This window comes from Panthera leo, chromosome B1 (genome assembly GCF_018350215.1).
Source record: "Panthera leo isolate Ple1 chromosome B1, P.leo_Ple1_pat1.1, whole genome shotgun sequence".
Lineage (NCBI taxonomy): Eukaryota > Metazoa > Chordata > Mammalia > Carnivora > Felidae > Panthera > Panthera leo.
The window spans coordinates 197,940,342-197,956,219 of record NC_056682.1 but is presented as its reverse complement, the minus strand read 5'-3'; the positions used below and the strand labels follow the sequence as shown (position 1 = coordinate 197,956,219).

At 44.8% G+C, this 15,878-nt stretch overlaps 1 protein-coding gene across 3 annotated transcripts in view; it reads right to left on the bottom strand.

Annotated features, from left to right (window-relative positions):
• SLC2A9 (solute carrier family 2 member 9) overlaps positions 1–15,878 on the bottom strand; it is a 255,169-nt gene that overhangs the window by 198,251 nt on the left and 41,040 nt on the right. For all 3 annotated transcript variants that reach the window (XM_042936893.1, XM_042936894.1, XM_042936895.1), the window contains one exon: positions 14,627–14,725. In XM_042936893.1, the coding sequence (XP_042792827.1) occupies positions 14,627–14,725 (99 nt within the window). The remainder of the gene's footprint in view (positions 1–14,626; positions 14,726–15,878) is intronic.

Here is a 15,878-nt window from a genome sequence, read left to right as displayed (position 1 = left end):
GGTCAGAAACACAATGCTTCTCGTTTGATTTGTCGGGTTTGTTCACACCAGCAGACCCAACTCTGACACTCCCCCTCCCAAGTTTTCCCGACTGCCTGCCTCGCTGGGCTAACCTCACCTCTGTTCCCCTGCCTGGCTGCAGAAAATAAGGCACCCACCCCTGTACACAGGGCTTCCCCGAGCCCCGAGAGGGCCGTGCTCCCTTCTCCATTAGGTTCAACACAAGCGTTTTTCCCAGAGCAACTTTGTGATATGGGAAAATTCTGAATCAAAGATGCAGACTTCTCTGCTCCAGTAAACTGGGGTCCTGGGGTCCCGAGAGGATGGAGAGCAGGCACAGGGGTCACCCTCCGTGTAGAACACACAAGACACCAACCTCCCTGGACCTTGATTCAATCCAAGCCAGATGCCAAACCAAACAATGACTCCCAAGCCCCAATTTAAACAATGTAGCAGTGCCCTGCCCTAGAGAAAAACTGGAAACAATCTAAGAGACCCACATTAGGAAGATAGGACAGTCACGTGATGCCACAGCGCACAGCGCACAGCTATGAGAGATCCTGGTGATGGGGCATTTTCAAGAACATGGAAAAGTGCTTCCAATATAAGTATAAGCTAAAAAAAAAAAAAAAAGAAAAAAAAAGAGCAGGATATAAAACGGCAGAAATGGATGCTTTTTGGAAAAAGCCTTAAAAATGGCCCCTGGGTGGGGCTGAGGTCGGGACTCTCTTCTTCAGGGACAGGCTACCACCCATGAGCTGAGCGGCCTTGGGCCAGCTCCTCAGTCTTTCTCTTCCAGGCTCCTTTATTTGTACAGCGGGATTATTATCTCCGCGCCTGCTACGTGGGCTGCTGTCCAAATGAGAACTACAGATGGTGATTCATAGCGGTCGTTTTATTATTAAATTATTAACATTTAAATGTGTGCTGTTTGCTTTTGCTAACAGAAACCTGTTTGGCTTATGTAACTACTGAGACAACGTGAGGCAAACAAGAGAGAGACAGAGAGAAAGAACGGAAAGGAAAGACTTGGGGATTTAAATACCAAAGGCAGTCCTGGTGCATGCTGAAATTAACCAGAGATAACCCGTCTCATCAAAATAATTGCCAGTTGCTTCTGCAATGACAAGATGTGCTGGTTTGTCCCTCAGTGCCAGCTGTCTCCTGCCAAGATGCCAAGCCGCTACGCCTCCCTGTCTGCCCGTCCAGCACTGATGTCTTTGGCAGGATCCGCGCTCCCCGTGCCCTACCCGGTTGCCTGAGACCAGGCCCGGGGCTGCACCGAGGTGCCCCGCCAGGCGCCTCTGCTCCCCTAAGAGTGCCGGGGCGCTCGGAGCAGTCACTGAAACTGCAGCATGGGGTGGGGTTAATTAAAAGAACCAGAAGTCGCTTCTGGGTTCTCTGTCTGCTGGTCCGTTGGAATCTTTCCTTTGAGCAGCATCTAACATCTGCAGCTAACTGGGGCGGATCTGCTCTTGTAGAGAGAGATGGTTTTATCCTTTACCAGTGCTTGCTTACCTGCCCTCAGGGGAGGATCGGGAGAGGAAAACGATGAAATGTACCATTTCTGCTGGGAACTTGTGGGGAGTCAAATTAATGTTCTGCTGAAGCCCCGGGGTTAAATACAGTAGCCAACTCCCCCCCCCCCGCCCCCTGTCCACAGGGGATCCATTCCAGGGCCCCTGCTGGGTGCCTGAAACCTCAGATAATGCTGAACCCTACATATACTATGTTTTTTCCTATATCTACATGCCTGTGATGAAGTTTAATTTATGAATTAGGCTCAGTAAACGATTAACGGTAACGAAGTAGAACAACTGTAACAACACATGGGAATGAGCATCATGTGAATGTGGCCCCGCGCTCTCTCCTAATGTCTTACTGTACTGTACTCACCTTTCTTTTTCTTGTGAGGATGTGAGATGATAAAATGCCCTGGTGGGGACACGAAGTGGGGTGAGGACAGAGTCACTATGATGCAGCGTGAGGCGACTACGGCCTCGGACGATGGGTCAGGAGGAGAGTCCTCTGTTGCAGACAACAGCTGACTGAGGGCCACTGACACCACAGATAAGGGGCGGGGGTGCTGCTGTACTGACACAAGGGGGGGGGCAAACTCTGTCTCCGGTCCCAAGAGAAGACCAAACATCGCCAACTCAGAAATCAATGGAACGGTGACTAATTCAGTATAAAAGCCAAGCCATTCGCTGTTAACTCTGGTTTTGCTTCAAGGGAGTCCTAACTGACATGGTGTGAGAGTGGGGTGATAAGTGAGAGCCCCAAGTTCTCTTTTTCATTCTTTCTTGTTCACTAATTCATTTAACAGACGTTTTTGGGTACTTTTATGTTGAGAACATACCTTCGTATGCCATACATCCCACATATGCTGTTGGATAATTAAGAATCTGGCTGGCCTTTGTCCCCATGCTTGGGAAATAGCCTCTAAACCCTTGGGATGTCCTGAGTGATGGGACTGTCTTTGTTATTCGTGGCAGGCCTCTCAGCCCCCACCTGATAATTTATGCAAATGAGATAACTCGTTGACTCAATCATGCCTCTGTAATGAAACCCCAGTAATAACTCTGGACACAGAGGCTTGGGTGAGCATGCCTGGTGGACAGTACTCTGTGCATGTTGTTACACACCCATGTACTGGGAGGGTAATGCGTCTGGACTCCGTAGAGAGAACACCGGAAGCTTAGTGTGTCAAAGCCCCAGACCTCACCCGATGTGTCTCTTCTTTTGAGAATCCCCATCCCCTGGCTATGTCAGCACAGAGCCCAATATGGGCCTCAAACTTACGAACCGTGAGATCACGACCTGAGCCCAAATCAAGAGTCGGACACTTCACCAACTGAGCTACCCGGGCACCCCAACCCCTGTCTGCTTTCTAGTTTCCGTTGTCACTCATGGTACCCACCCAACACACTCACTTGCTCAACGTTGGCTCTTCTCAGTGACTCTCCTTAATGTCCGCCCCAGTGGTCATCCTGCTCAAGGCCGTCCACTCTCTCCAGCCCCTTGCACGTGCCTGTGGGCGCATCCTGCTGACCCATCCCTCCTCACCAGATGCTCCTCCAGTGGAGCCACACCTGGACCCCATCCCCATTGGTGCCATCCTCAGTTTCGTGGGGCCCCTTGGGACTGGAGCCCAGGCTCTGTATTGTCCACTCAGGCTCAAACCTTGCATTTCTTTAGAATACTGCTTCCAGAATTTCCTGTAGGCTCTCCGAACAACACCCGTGAGCAAGAGGAGTTCTGACTCATGCTCTGGGCCGATACATCAGCTCACCTGACACATCAGCCCTGTCTGCCCAGAAAGGTGGGTGCCTTCCCAGATAACAACCCCAGGAACCCAGAAATCCCCATCCTGCCTCTGATACTTCCATGCAACCCTCAGTGGGTTCTCAGGTGGGAGCCAAACATTGCAGGCCCTTGGGCAATACGGGGAAATCTCCCAGCACAATTCCGGCCACCATGGACCATTGTAGCTGTACTCATGGAGCAGATCGCAGGCAAGCAGCATTCTCCTACTAAAGGTCAAGGCTTAGAATGGCACAAATCTGAGGCCATTTGCCAGGTTTCAGATTGGCATCTTGAGCCAGCAGCATGCATGACTGCTTAAAAATTTCAGGCATCATGTTACATGTGATTGGTATGTAAATTAGCCTTGGATTCTGCATAGCTTTTACAAAGGCATCAGAATGCTTTAGAGAGGTAGGTATATAGATAATATAGGTAAGCAGTTGGTAGGTAGATAGGCAGGTAGGTAGGTAGGTAGGTAGGTAGATAGATAAGTGGAAGAGAGGTAAGATAGATGGGAGACAGGTAGACAGATGCGTAAAGAGAATTAGGTAGATGGATGGATGGATAGATAGATGTGTGAATGTGGTAGAACTAGAATTTTTACATAGGGCAGATGGGAATTTGCTTGAGGGTGAGGAGGTCTAGCAGACTTGCCTTGGAAGTGCATTTGCACACAAAGAACTTTTTAAAAAATATTAAATGTATACATTTACTCATTACACATCAAACATCCATTATAAAGGTTTATTGTGTGCCAGACCCTTTTCTAGGTGCTGGCATTACAAAAGCAAGACAATTGTGAACACTATGTCTACAGGGGGCTTAGATTCTAAAGTAAAAGGAAGAGTAGACAAGAAGCAAATAAATATATAACACCTCAAGTTGGTTAAATACTACAAAGAGAGATAAGTTAAGGCAGAGGCTAGAGAGTAATGGAGAGATGCTGTTATGGATGGGCTGGTTGAGAAGAAATCTCTGAGAAGAGGACGTTTCAACAGGCCAGAAGTAATCAAAGGAGACAGCATAGGAATATCTGGGAAAGAGCATTCCACTAAAGGGAACAGCAAGTGCAAATGTCCTGGGGTACCAAGTGCATGAGTGCTTGAGGATCAGCAGGTGGGGAGGGGGTCATGGGGATGAGAAGAGGCAGTGAGGGGAACATGCCAGAAATAAGTGCAGAGTGGTCACTAGGCACCAGACCCTGGGCATAGGCCACAGCAATCGGGGTTGATTTCTAGGTGTGTTGGGTGGCTGTAGAAGGTTTGAAGCTGAAGCACAGTATGATCTGTCTCAATTTTTAAAGGATCCCTTGGGCTTTTGGGCTGAGAATAAATTGTAGAAGCCACAGTGGAAATAGGAAAACCAGTTAGAAGACCCTGCAGTGGGCCAGGCTGGACTTCCTTGAAGGGTAGATGTTGGGGTATGATGGTGATGAATGCACCACCACAGCACAGAAACTCTGAAGCTTCAGTGGCTAAGGATGGTAAAGACTTCTTTCTACCTCATGCTAGCTCATGCCTAGTGCCTGCCAGACCATTCTCTGCCGTCTAGTACCTATGCCATCTGGGGGAAGAAAAAACTGAGGAAACTTCTGGATTCCTCACTTCAAGGCTAAGCCTCAAGTGGCTTATATTCACTTCTGCTCAGATCCCATTGTCCACAGTTGGCCAAGGACCTATCATGGATGCACAAGGCATGTGGGTGTTCTCTTCCAAATGGGGCATAAGTAGTCAGATGGGAAACCAACGGGAAGTTAGGGAGTGGAGGTTAAAGGGCCGCCCACCCCAGCCCAGGAACTAGGATACATTAACCTCCCTGGGCCTCAGTTTCCTCATCTATGAAATGGGGTTAGTATTCACAAAAATAAACTCAAAATGGATGAAAGACCTAAATGTAAGACAGGAAACCATCAAAATCCAAGAGGAGAAAACAGGTAGCAACCTCTTTGACCTTGGCCGCAGCAACCTTCTTACCAGACATGTCTCCAGAGGCAAGGGAAACAAAAGCAAAAATGAACTATTGGGACCTCATCAAGATTAAAAGCTTCTGCACAGTGAAGGAAACAATCAACAAAGCTAAAAGGCAACTGACAGAATGGGAGAAGATATTTGCAAATGACACATCAGATAAAGGGTTAGTATCCAAAATCTAGAAAGAACTTATGAAACTCAACACCCTAAAAACAAATTATCCAGTGAAGAAATGGGCAAAAAACATGAACAGACACTTTTCCAAAGAAGAAACCCAGATGGCTAATAGACGCATGAAAAGATGCTCAATGCCACTCATCATCAGAGAAATACAAATCAAAACCATGATGAGATATCACCTCACACCTGTCAGAATGCCCAAAATTAACAACTCCAGAAACAACAGACGTTGGCAAGGATGCTATGTTTGTGGGAATGCACACGGGTGCAGCCACTCCGGGAAATAGTATGGAGGTTCCTCAAAAACTTAAAAATAGAATTATCCTATGACCCAGCAATTGCACTATTAGATACTTATCCAAAGGATACAAAAATGCTGATTCGAAGGGACACATGCACCCCAGTGTTTATAGCAGCCAAATTATGGAAAGAGCCCAAATGTCCATTGACTGATGAATGGATAAAGAAGATATGGTACATACATAGAATGGAATACTACTCAGTGATGAAAAAGAACGAAATCTTGCCATTTGCAACAACGTTGATGGAACTAGAGTGTATTATGCTAAGCAAAATAAGTCAGAGGAAGACAAATATCATGTGGTTTCACTCACGTGGAATTTAAGAGTCAAACAGATGAACACAGGAGAAGGGAAGGAAAAAGAAAATAAAAACAGAGAGAGGCACACCATAAGAGACTTAATATAGAGGAAAAGAGACTTAAATATAGAGAAAAAAACAGAACAGAGTATCCAAGAACTGTGGGAAAACTACAAAATCTGTAATATACATGCAGTGGGACAGAGGTAGGAACAAAGGAAATATCTGAGGCAATAATGACTGAGAATTTCCTCAAATTAGCATCAGATACTAAACTGCAGATCCAGAAAGCTCAGAAAACACCAAAACGTATAAATTCTAAAACAAACAAACAAACAAACAAACAAACAAACAAAAAAACACTACACCTAGGCATATCATATTCAAACTTCAGAAAATCAAAGATAAAAAAAAAAAATCTCTTGAAAGAAGCCAGATGAAAACAATCTTACCTACAGAGGAGGAAAGATAAAATTTACACCCAAATTCTCCTCAGAAACCATGCCAGAAGAGAATGAAGTGAAATACTCAAAATATTGAGAGAGGAAAAAAAAACCCACCAACCTAGAATTCCATACTCTGCAAAATTATCCTTCAAGAGTGAATGAAAGGTAAAGGTGCCTGGGTGGCTCAGTCAGTTAAGCCTCCGCCTTTGGTTCAGGCCATGATCTCAAAGTTTGTGTGTTCGAGCCCCACATCAGGCTCTGTGCTGACAGCTCAGAGCCTGGAGCCTGCTTCAGATTCTGTGTCTCCCTGTCTCTCTGTCCTTCCCCTGCTCACATTCTCTCTCTCTCTCTCTCTCTCTCTCTCTCTCTGTCAAATAAATAAACATTAAAAAAATTTTCCAAACTATGAATGAAGAGTAAAGACTTTTTCAGACAAACATTGAGTGAATTTGTTGCCAGTAGATCTGTGCTGGAAGCCGAGCTATCCCAGCCTGAGTGGCAGGACGCGGGCTGTGGACGGATTGGTGACTGCAGGGCGGCCTGCCGACAGTGAAGCTTCTCGTACTCCCGCTTTTAGGAAATTTGGCCTTATTAAAGTACCTGGGGTATTGTCTGTTGGGGAATTGCCCTCTGCAGCCCCCCTGGGAAAAGAACCATTGGGGAAAAAAATAAGGTTCCACAAGAAATTGTGTGGCCTTATGTTTAGCCCTTGCCATCCCCTATGGAGACTCCTCTACTTACAGGAAGGATAGCCTCATCCCTTTGCCAGCAAAGAGGGCCTGTAAAGAAGAGACATATGGATTTGAAAGCCCCACTCCAGCAACTAAGGAGTATATCTCTGGGCACAGGTGACTTCAACCCCTAGGCCCACCTGGCCTCCGGAGGCATTCCAGATGATGACTGAACCTAGTTGGTTAAGGTAAAGAATGGTTCATTAGTTTCTAGGTGCATTGTCTCGCTGAGAATGTATGAGGCATGGGTTTCTAAGGCTTTTTCAGCCCCTTTCTGGCACCTCGGACCGAGGCAAACACATTGTTCTTCTGGCCTCATGTGGTTAGGAGGTCATGCTCCTGTAACTGTTCCACTTGAGGTGTTGAGAAATGGAGGGCCTTTCATGAGAACAGCAAAGCAAATGCTTTGTAGATTATAGATAAACGCAGATGCATAATGGAAAAATGTAAGAGATTAATCTATGATATTACAAAGGGTATGCGGGAAAGTTAGGGGAAAATCATCATGTTATTTCTTAAAGGTTGTCTATACATAGGAACATTTTCAAAATTAGGTAATGTTAGAAAAACATAGATGACGTATGTTACAAGGAAATCACTAGCAAATATGATGCCACATTTGCTACAATAAATTGGCCAGTCCAACACACTGCTGTTGTCTGTGTCCATTTTTATTTTAGTTTTAGTTTTTTATTTTAGTTTTGTTTTATTTTCACCGACGCTGTTCTTCCTTTGGGAACCCCTGGACCTGCTGGAGCTGGTCTCTGGCAGATCTGCCTTGCAAGAAATGTTAAAAGAAATTCTTCGAAGGAACCTAATATAGGTCAGAAACTCAGCCTTCCATAAAAAGAAGAACACAGGAGAATGAATAAGTAAAGGTAAAAATGAAAACTTTTTTTCTTGTTCTTAATTAATCTAACAGATTATTATCTGTTAATATTATCTATTGATTATTATCTATTAATAATCAATAGGTTATTATTTTGTTCAGAATATTCGTGAAATACTGAGGTATAAATCTCACAATTAATTTTGTTCAAAATAATAATGATAGTAATGTATTCGATTATCTATATAATATGCTTATGTCTAAGTGGGTGGGAGGGAGGAATTAGAAATATTTTGTTATTATAAAGAACTAACATTACCAGTGAAGTAAAGTAGTATTATTTGTAAGTAGACTTGGATTAGTTGAAAATGCATATTATAAACTCTTGAGCAACCACTAAAGAAAGTTAAAAAGAAGGGGGGGGGATTGATATGCTAGGAAAAGAGAGAAAATGGAATCATACAAAATGCTCAGTTAAAACCACAAAAGGCAGAAGTATGGGACAAAGAACAAAAATAGGGACAAAGAACAAGGGTGACAAATAGAAAAAGGAACAGATACAGTGTAGATATTAATTGAACTGTATCAGTAATCACCTTAAATGTCAATGGTATAAAATATGGCAATTAAAAGACAGAGATTGTCAGACTGGGTCAAGAGAACAAACTGTCTGTTTATTGCTATATGTTGTCTATAAGAAACCCACTTAAAATATAAAGACACATGGGGCACCTGGGTGGCCCAGCTGGTCACCATCTGACTCTTGATTTTGGCTCAGGTCATGATCTTACATTTTGTGAGATTGAGCCCCACATGAGGCTCTGCACAGAGCCTGCTTGGGATCCTTTCTCTCCTTCTCTCTCTGCCCCTCCCCTACTCTCTCTCTCTCTCTCTCTCTCTGTCAAAAATAAATAAAGGTTTTTTTACAAAAATATAAAGACACATATAGATTTTAAAAAGTACAAGGATCGGGGTGCCTGGGTGGCTCAGTCAGTTAAGCCTTTGACTTTGGCTCAAGTCATGATCTCATGGTTTACGGGTTTGAGCCCCGCATCAGGCTCTGTGCTGACAGCTCAGAGCCTGGAGCCTGCTTCAGATTCTGTGTCTCCCTCTCTCTCTGCCCCTCCCCCCTCACGCTCTGTCTCTCTCTCCTTCAAAAATAAATAAACATCAAAAAAAATTTTTTTAAGTACAGGGATGGACAAAGATATACCATGCTGACATGAATCAAAGGAAAGCAGTAAAAACGATATTAATTTCAGACAAGGGATACTTTGGCAAGAAGAGTTAACAGGGAAAAAAGGGGGCGTTACATACGGTTAAAGGGACCAATACTGCAAGAAAATATAGCAAGCCTTAATGTGTATGTGCCTAACAACAGAGCATGAGAATACATAAGGCAAATGCTGACAGAATTGTAAGGAAAAATAGATGACCCACTATTAAAGTCAGAGACTGAAACACCCCTCTGTCAGAAATGGACAGACGCAACAGGCCAAAAATCAGTGAGGACAAAGCTGAACTCAACAACACCATCAGCCAACTGGATACAGTGGACGTCTACAGACTATTTCATCCAACAGTAGAATATATACTCTTCTCAGGCTCACATGGACATTCAGCAAGATGGACCACATTCTGGGCCATAAAACACACCTTATCAAATTTAAGAGAATCTAATCATACAGTGTCTGGTCTCAGACCATAATGGAATTAAACTAGAAATCAATAACAGAATATGCTGGAAAATCCCCCAAACACTTGAAGATTGTACAACACCCTTCTTAATAACACATGGATCAAAGAAGAAATCTCAAGAGAAACTTTAAAATAACTTGATCTAAATGAAAATGAAAATATAACTCATCAAAATTTGTGGGATGCATCAAAAGCAGTGCTTAGGAGAAAATTTATAGCATTGAATGAATATATTAGAAAAGATGGGAGATTTAAAATCAATAAGTTTCCATTATAGGAGACTAGAAAAAGAAAAGCAGATTAAATACAAAGTAAGCATCAAACTGGAAGTCCTAGCTAATGCAATAAGACAGCAAGAGGAAATAAAAGATACACGTATTGAAAAAGAAGAAATAAAACTGTCTATTTCACAGATGACATGGTCATCTGTGTAGAAAATTTGAAAAAATTGACCAAAAAAAATCTGGAACTAAGAAGTGATTGATTATAGCACAGTTGCAAGATAACAAGATTAATATATGAAAGTCAGTTGCTTTCCTATACACCAGCAATGAAAAAAATGCAATTTTAAATTTAAAATATTACCATTTACATTAGTATTAAAGAAAATGAAATACTTAGGTATAAATCTCACAAGTTCTATAACAGCTATATCAAAAATAAACACTCTGATGAAAGATATCAAATAGTAACTAATTAAATGGGGAGATATCCCACGTTCATGAATAGGGAGACTCAATATTGTCAAGATGTTCGTTCTTCCTGACTTCATCTATAGATGCAATACCATCCCAATCAAAATCTCAGCAAGTTATTTTGTGGAAATCTACAAACTAATTTCTAAAGTTTATATGGGGAAACAAAAGACCCATAATAATCAACTCCTAACACTGAAGGAGAACACAGTTGGAGGACTGACACTATCTCACTTTGACTTACGATAAAGCTACAATAATCAAGACAGCATGGTATTTGTGAAAAAACAGACAAATAGATCAATAGAATAGAACAGAAAACCCAGTAACAGACCCACATTAATACAGTGAACTGATCTTCGCAAAAGAGCAAAGGCAATACTATAGAGCAAAGATGGTCTTTTCAACAAATGGTACTGGAACAATAGATATGCACATATCAGAAAAAAAATCTAGACACAGACTTTGTACCTTTCACAAAAATTAACTCAAATTGGTTCACAGACATAAATGTAAAACACAAAACTATAAAATTCCTAAAAAAGAACAGGAGAAAATCTCGATGACCTTGGGTGTGGTGACTTTTTTTTTTAATGTTTATTTATTTTTGAGAGAAAGAAAGCATGAGCAAGGGAGGGGCAGAAAGACACAGAATCCAAAGCAGGCTCCAGGCTATGAGCTGTCAGCACAGGGCCTGATGCAGGGCTCAAACCCATGAACCGTGAGATCATGACTTGAACCACAGTCGGCACTTAACCAACTGAGCCACCCAGGTGCCCTATGGTGATGACTCTTTAGATATAACACCGAAGACACGATGTGTGAAAGAAATCATTGATAATCTGGGCTTCAATTAAATTAAAAACTTCTGCTCTGGGAAAGACAATGTCAAGAGAATGAGAAGATATGCCACAGACCTGGAGAAAATATTTGCAAAGATACATCTGATAAAGATCTGTAATCTAAAAATATACGAAGAACTCTTAAAACTCAACCAAAACAACACAAACGATCTGATTAAAGGATGGGCAAAAGATGTGAACAGAAACCTCACCAAAGAAGATTTATTGACGGCAAGTGAACATTTGAAAAGATGTTTCTATCTTTCCCAAAAACATATGAAAAGGTATCCAACATCGTATGTCATTAGGGAATTGCAATGGAAACGAGATACCAGTACTCACCTATAGAACATCCCAAATCCAAAATACTAACAACATCAAATGCTGGTGAGAATGGGAAACAATAGGAAATTTTGCTCATTGCTTCTGGGAATGAAAAACAGGACAGCCACTCAGGACGATGCTTTGTCTGTTTATTGCAAAACTAAACGTACTCTCCCTCTTTGATTCAGCAATGGTGCTTCTTGATATTTACACAAATGAACTGAGAACTTATGTCTACACAAAAACCCGCACATGGATGTTTACGGCAACTTTGTTCATAGTTGCCAAAACTTAGATGCAGTCAAGATGTCCTTCAGCAGGTGAGTGGCTCAATAAACTGGTACATGCAGACAAGGTGTTATTACACTGTATTAATACAATGCATTAATGTATTGAATATTATTCAGCTGTAAAGAACAAAGGAGCTTTCGAGCCATGAAAGGACCTGGAGGAAACTGATAACGGGGGAAGCTTTTGGGGGTGAGGGATACAGAGGGGGGAGTGGTTCCCTGTACTTCCTGCCCAATTTTGCTGTGAACTGCTTTCAGACTGATCTAAAAAAATAGTTTCTTAATCGAAAACAAGTTTTAAATGACGAATTGCTCCTTCCTCCTGTTCCCACAGTCATGGCTTGAACTTCTGTTTTTCCATCCACATCATTTCATTCAGGGTTCAAGTTTCACATGGCTTTTTGGTCCACAAACCATGAGTGCAAAGGTTCTCCACCCTCTGCTGGAGTTTCTGCTGAACTGTCATGATGAGGCAAGAGTGTAAATTTCCAATCTTCTTGTTTTAATGTTTATTTATTTATTTTGAGAGACAGAAGAGAGAGCGAGCCGGGGAGGGGCAGAGAGAGAGAAAGAGAGAGACAGACAGAAAATCCCAAGCAGGCTCCACACAGCACAGAGCCTGGAATGGGTCTTGAACCCACATACTGGGAGATCGTGATCTGAGCCGAAATCAAGAGTCGGACGCTTAACCGACTGAGCCACCCAGGCGCCCCTACAATATTCCTTTATAGGCAAATATGGACAAATCAGATCCTCGTGTCAGGACGAGGTCACAACGACAAAATCAAAGCCACTGGCTTCAGTAAGAGTTTGGGGAGGCCATCTAGGTCCCTGGCTTTCAAATGGGTCTTAGCATCAGAGCCCATTTTCCAAATGAACTTACACAGAGTCCCAAAACGTAGAAGGGTTTCAAACAAAACGAAACAAACTCAACAAAAACTAGAGTTGTTCTGACACTCGATTCTGACACACTGCATTTTCAAATACAGTCATTATTCCTCCCAGCACATCAACCGAGAAATGTGTAGACCTCCTTTCCAGATTATTGTCCAAATAACTGGTGACAACATTGAACAGAACAGGGCTCAGGAGCAAGATTTAGAAACTTCCCTCTCCTTTCACATATATAGACACATTTGCAAAGATGTAATGATGTACTTATTTTGGACATTCTGCTGTAAAACTTTCCAAATGCACAGAAAAGTCAGGGAATAGAACAGAAACACCTACATCTGGATTTTACAGTTGTCATTATTTTTCCGTATTTCTGTCACGAATATAGCGCTGATTTTTTTTTTTTTGTCTCCTAATTTGGACAAACCAGCTATAAAAGACATCTGAAGGACTGTCGAAGGACATCTGAATTTTTAAAAGGCAATTCTGCCAAGTTCAGGGCTCCTGGGAACTTTTTGGGACCCCCTGGTCCAGCCTCCCTTGTGGTTTGCACATGGGGATGCTGGGCTCCAAACAAGGCCCGAAAAGCCTTCAGAAAGGTCTACAGCCTGGCTTCCGTTTGCCCCGTTAGCTCCTGCCCCGTGCTCCCCAAAAGGCATTCTGCGTTCCAACCGCATCTCGCCTGCATTCTTGCAAACATGTCACAAATGGCAAGCCTCCGTGCCTTTGTTTTACCTTTAAGGTGAAGCTGAGGCATCACTTCCTCCAGAAAGCCTCCAGGTAGCCTTGACCTACCTCCGCCGTTGCGGGGTAAGGTGGACGAAGGTGCAGGTATGTCAAGCAGAAGCCAGCACCCCCTGGCATGGATAGCTACCTAAGAGCCTAGGTAGGCGGAACCAAATCTGAACCTGCAAACCAGCAGGGAGGAGTTAGGAGGGCCTGGGGATTGCTAAAACCGCCACTCAGAAGGGGGTTGGGAGGACATTGAGGAAGCAGGACCCATGCAGGGGCTCCTGTTTCAATTCTAGGAACACCATGAACTCTTGGCTTGTGGCAATTACAACGTGGCCAGCTCTTGGAAGGCCTCCTCTACAGAGCACTGAAATGAGACAATGTAACACCTGTTAGCTACCTAGTCAATCCTGCATCCGGTGCTCGGTATAACTCCCTCAGCACCGATCATCATTCCTTCCGAAGAAGTTTGGTAACCTTGTGGGTTCTGCCTTTAGAAGCCTGCCCCCCCCCCCCCACCTGCAATTCTGAGCACAAGGTCCATTTCCTCCCTCTCTGTCTCCCATGCTGCAAGTCCTACGACCAGAGATAAACACCTTTGGTTGCTTTACAGACTCTTCTTGATTGACATAACCTAACGACTTGATTCCAGACCGAAACAAAAGCCAGACAAAACAGACACCCGAATGACCACTAGTGGTAATGGAAAGCCATAAACCCAAAAAGAACAGATCAAGAAAACGTTTATGCATAAGGTCTCTCCGTGGCTCCGTGCCCAGGATAAGATCCTCAAGCACTGCTCCCTGGGAACTCCGTAGACCCCTGTCCTTGCCCTGCACTCTTCCAGGACCCTCCAAGGCAGGGAACTGAACCCTCCACATTGTCACCATTGTCTGTTTCTGTACCTCCCATCCTCCCCTCACTCCTCCCCTCGAGGGCAGAGGCTGGTCTCACTCCTCTCTCTCCCTCTCCTAGGTCCCAGTGTCCGGCAAAGGGCTGCCACAGAACCAGCCTGGGAACACTCCCGAAGTTTTCCGCGTGGCCGCAGCGCCCTCTGCCGGGCGCATCCCGCAGCCGCGGGGCACTCACCAGAGTTGGGGCGTTCACCACCGACAGGTTGTACCCATAGAGGAAGGAGGAGCCGAAGGCGCCCACCAGAGAGGCCACGATGAGCCAGCAGGACCAGTCCTGGAAAGGAGAGGACAGCATGTCAGATCTGGCCGTTGGGCACAGAGCTAGGGGCCCGCAGGACGCACCTGGGCTGTCCCCTTGTCTGGGGAAGGGGCCCTAGAGAATTGCCCAAGTTCCCGGAGCCCGCTGACAGGTGGGATCGCTGTCCACGACCACTGCGCAGGCGGACGCACTGGGGGAATGCGGTCAGCCCACGGGTTCAGTTTGCTTCTGCCTGCTGCCACAGACCTGTGACTCACAGACCCACAGTCCTTAGCAGGTGCTCTGTAAGCAGCCACACACTATTATTTTAGCTGAATTTGGCCACTTTCTGGACCACATAGGAGCAAAAAGCAAAGCCAGACTTAGCCGCCAATGGTAGCGGCTGGCACTTACAAGAGGTATGGGCTAGGCATTGAGCTGAGCCCTTTCAGGGTATTATCTCACGGAACGCTCAGATCAGTACTATCTCATCCCGATTTGATAGGTGGCGAAAGAGACGCGCCGAGACGTCCGTGGTGCTGTCTGGGATGGGGGCTGGAGCCCATGCAGTCACCCGCTGCACCGCACTGCCTGTCCCCCAGTGCCTCGTCATCTGGGAACAGTGTCTAGGGGCCTGAGGCTGCTCACAGCTGCACAGGTGCACACACGTTCACATGCACGCATGCACACCACTGCACACGCCCTTCCAGGCCGAGCTGTCAATCTCCAGGCCACCATGAGCACCGCAGGACAAGGACGTGCAGAGAGATACAGGGCTCAGCCTGGAGAACGGGGCATCTGCCCCCACGTGACCCTGTCCTTCATCCGAGCGTGGTCACAATCAGGACAGGACCATGCAGGAGAAACATCTGAACCCCCTGGCCGGAGCTGACCAGCTGGCAGGGGCTGGAGGCAGAAGGGGTTCCCATCCGAGACTGGCCAGCGGAATGTGGGCCACTCTCCAGATGGAGGGGACCCAGGTGCTCTTGGAAGGCACCCTCTCTGTTATCATATAAAATGTGTGCGTGTATCGGGCCAGGCCCTGATAAAGCTCTAGAGATACAGCGGGAAACAAAACAGACAAGGTCCACAGTTCAGGGAACTGTGTCGGTCAAATACTGTCTGGAGGAGAGAGCTGGACCCCGATAGCCACTCCCGGACCCGCCCACATCAGTAGTCTCCTCTGGCA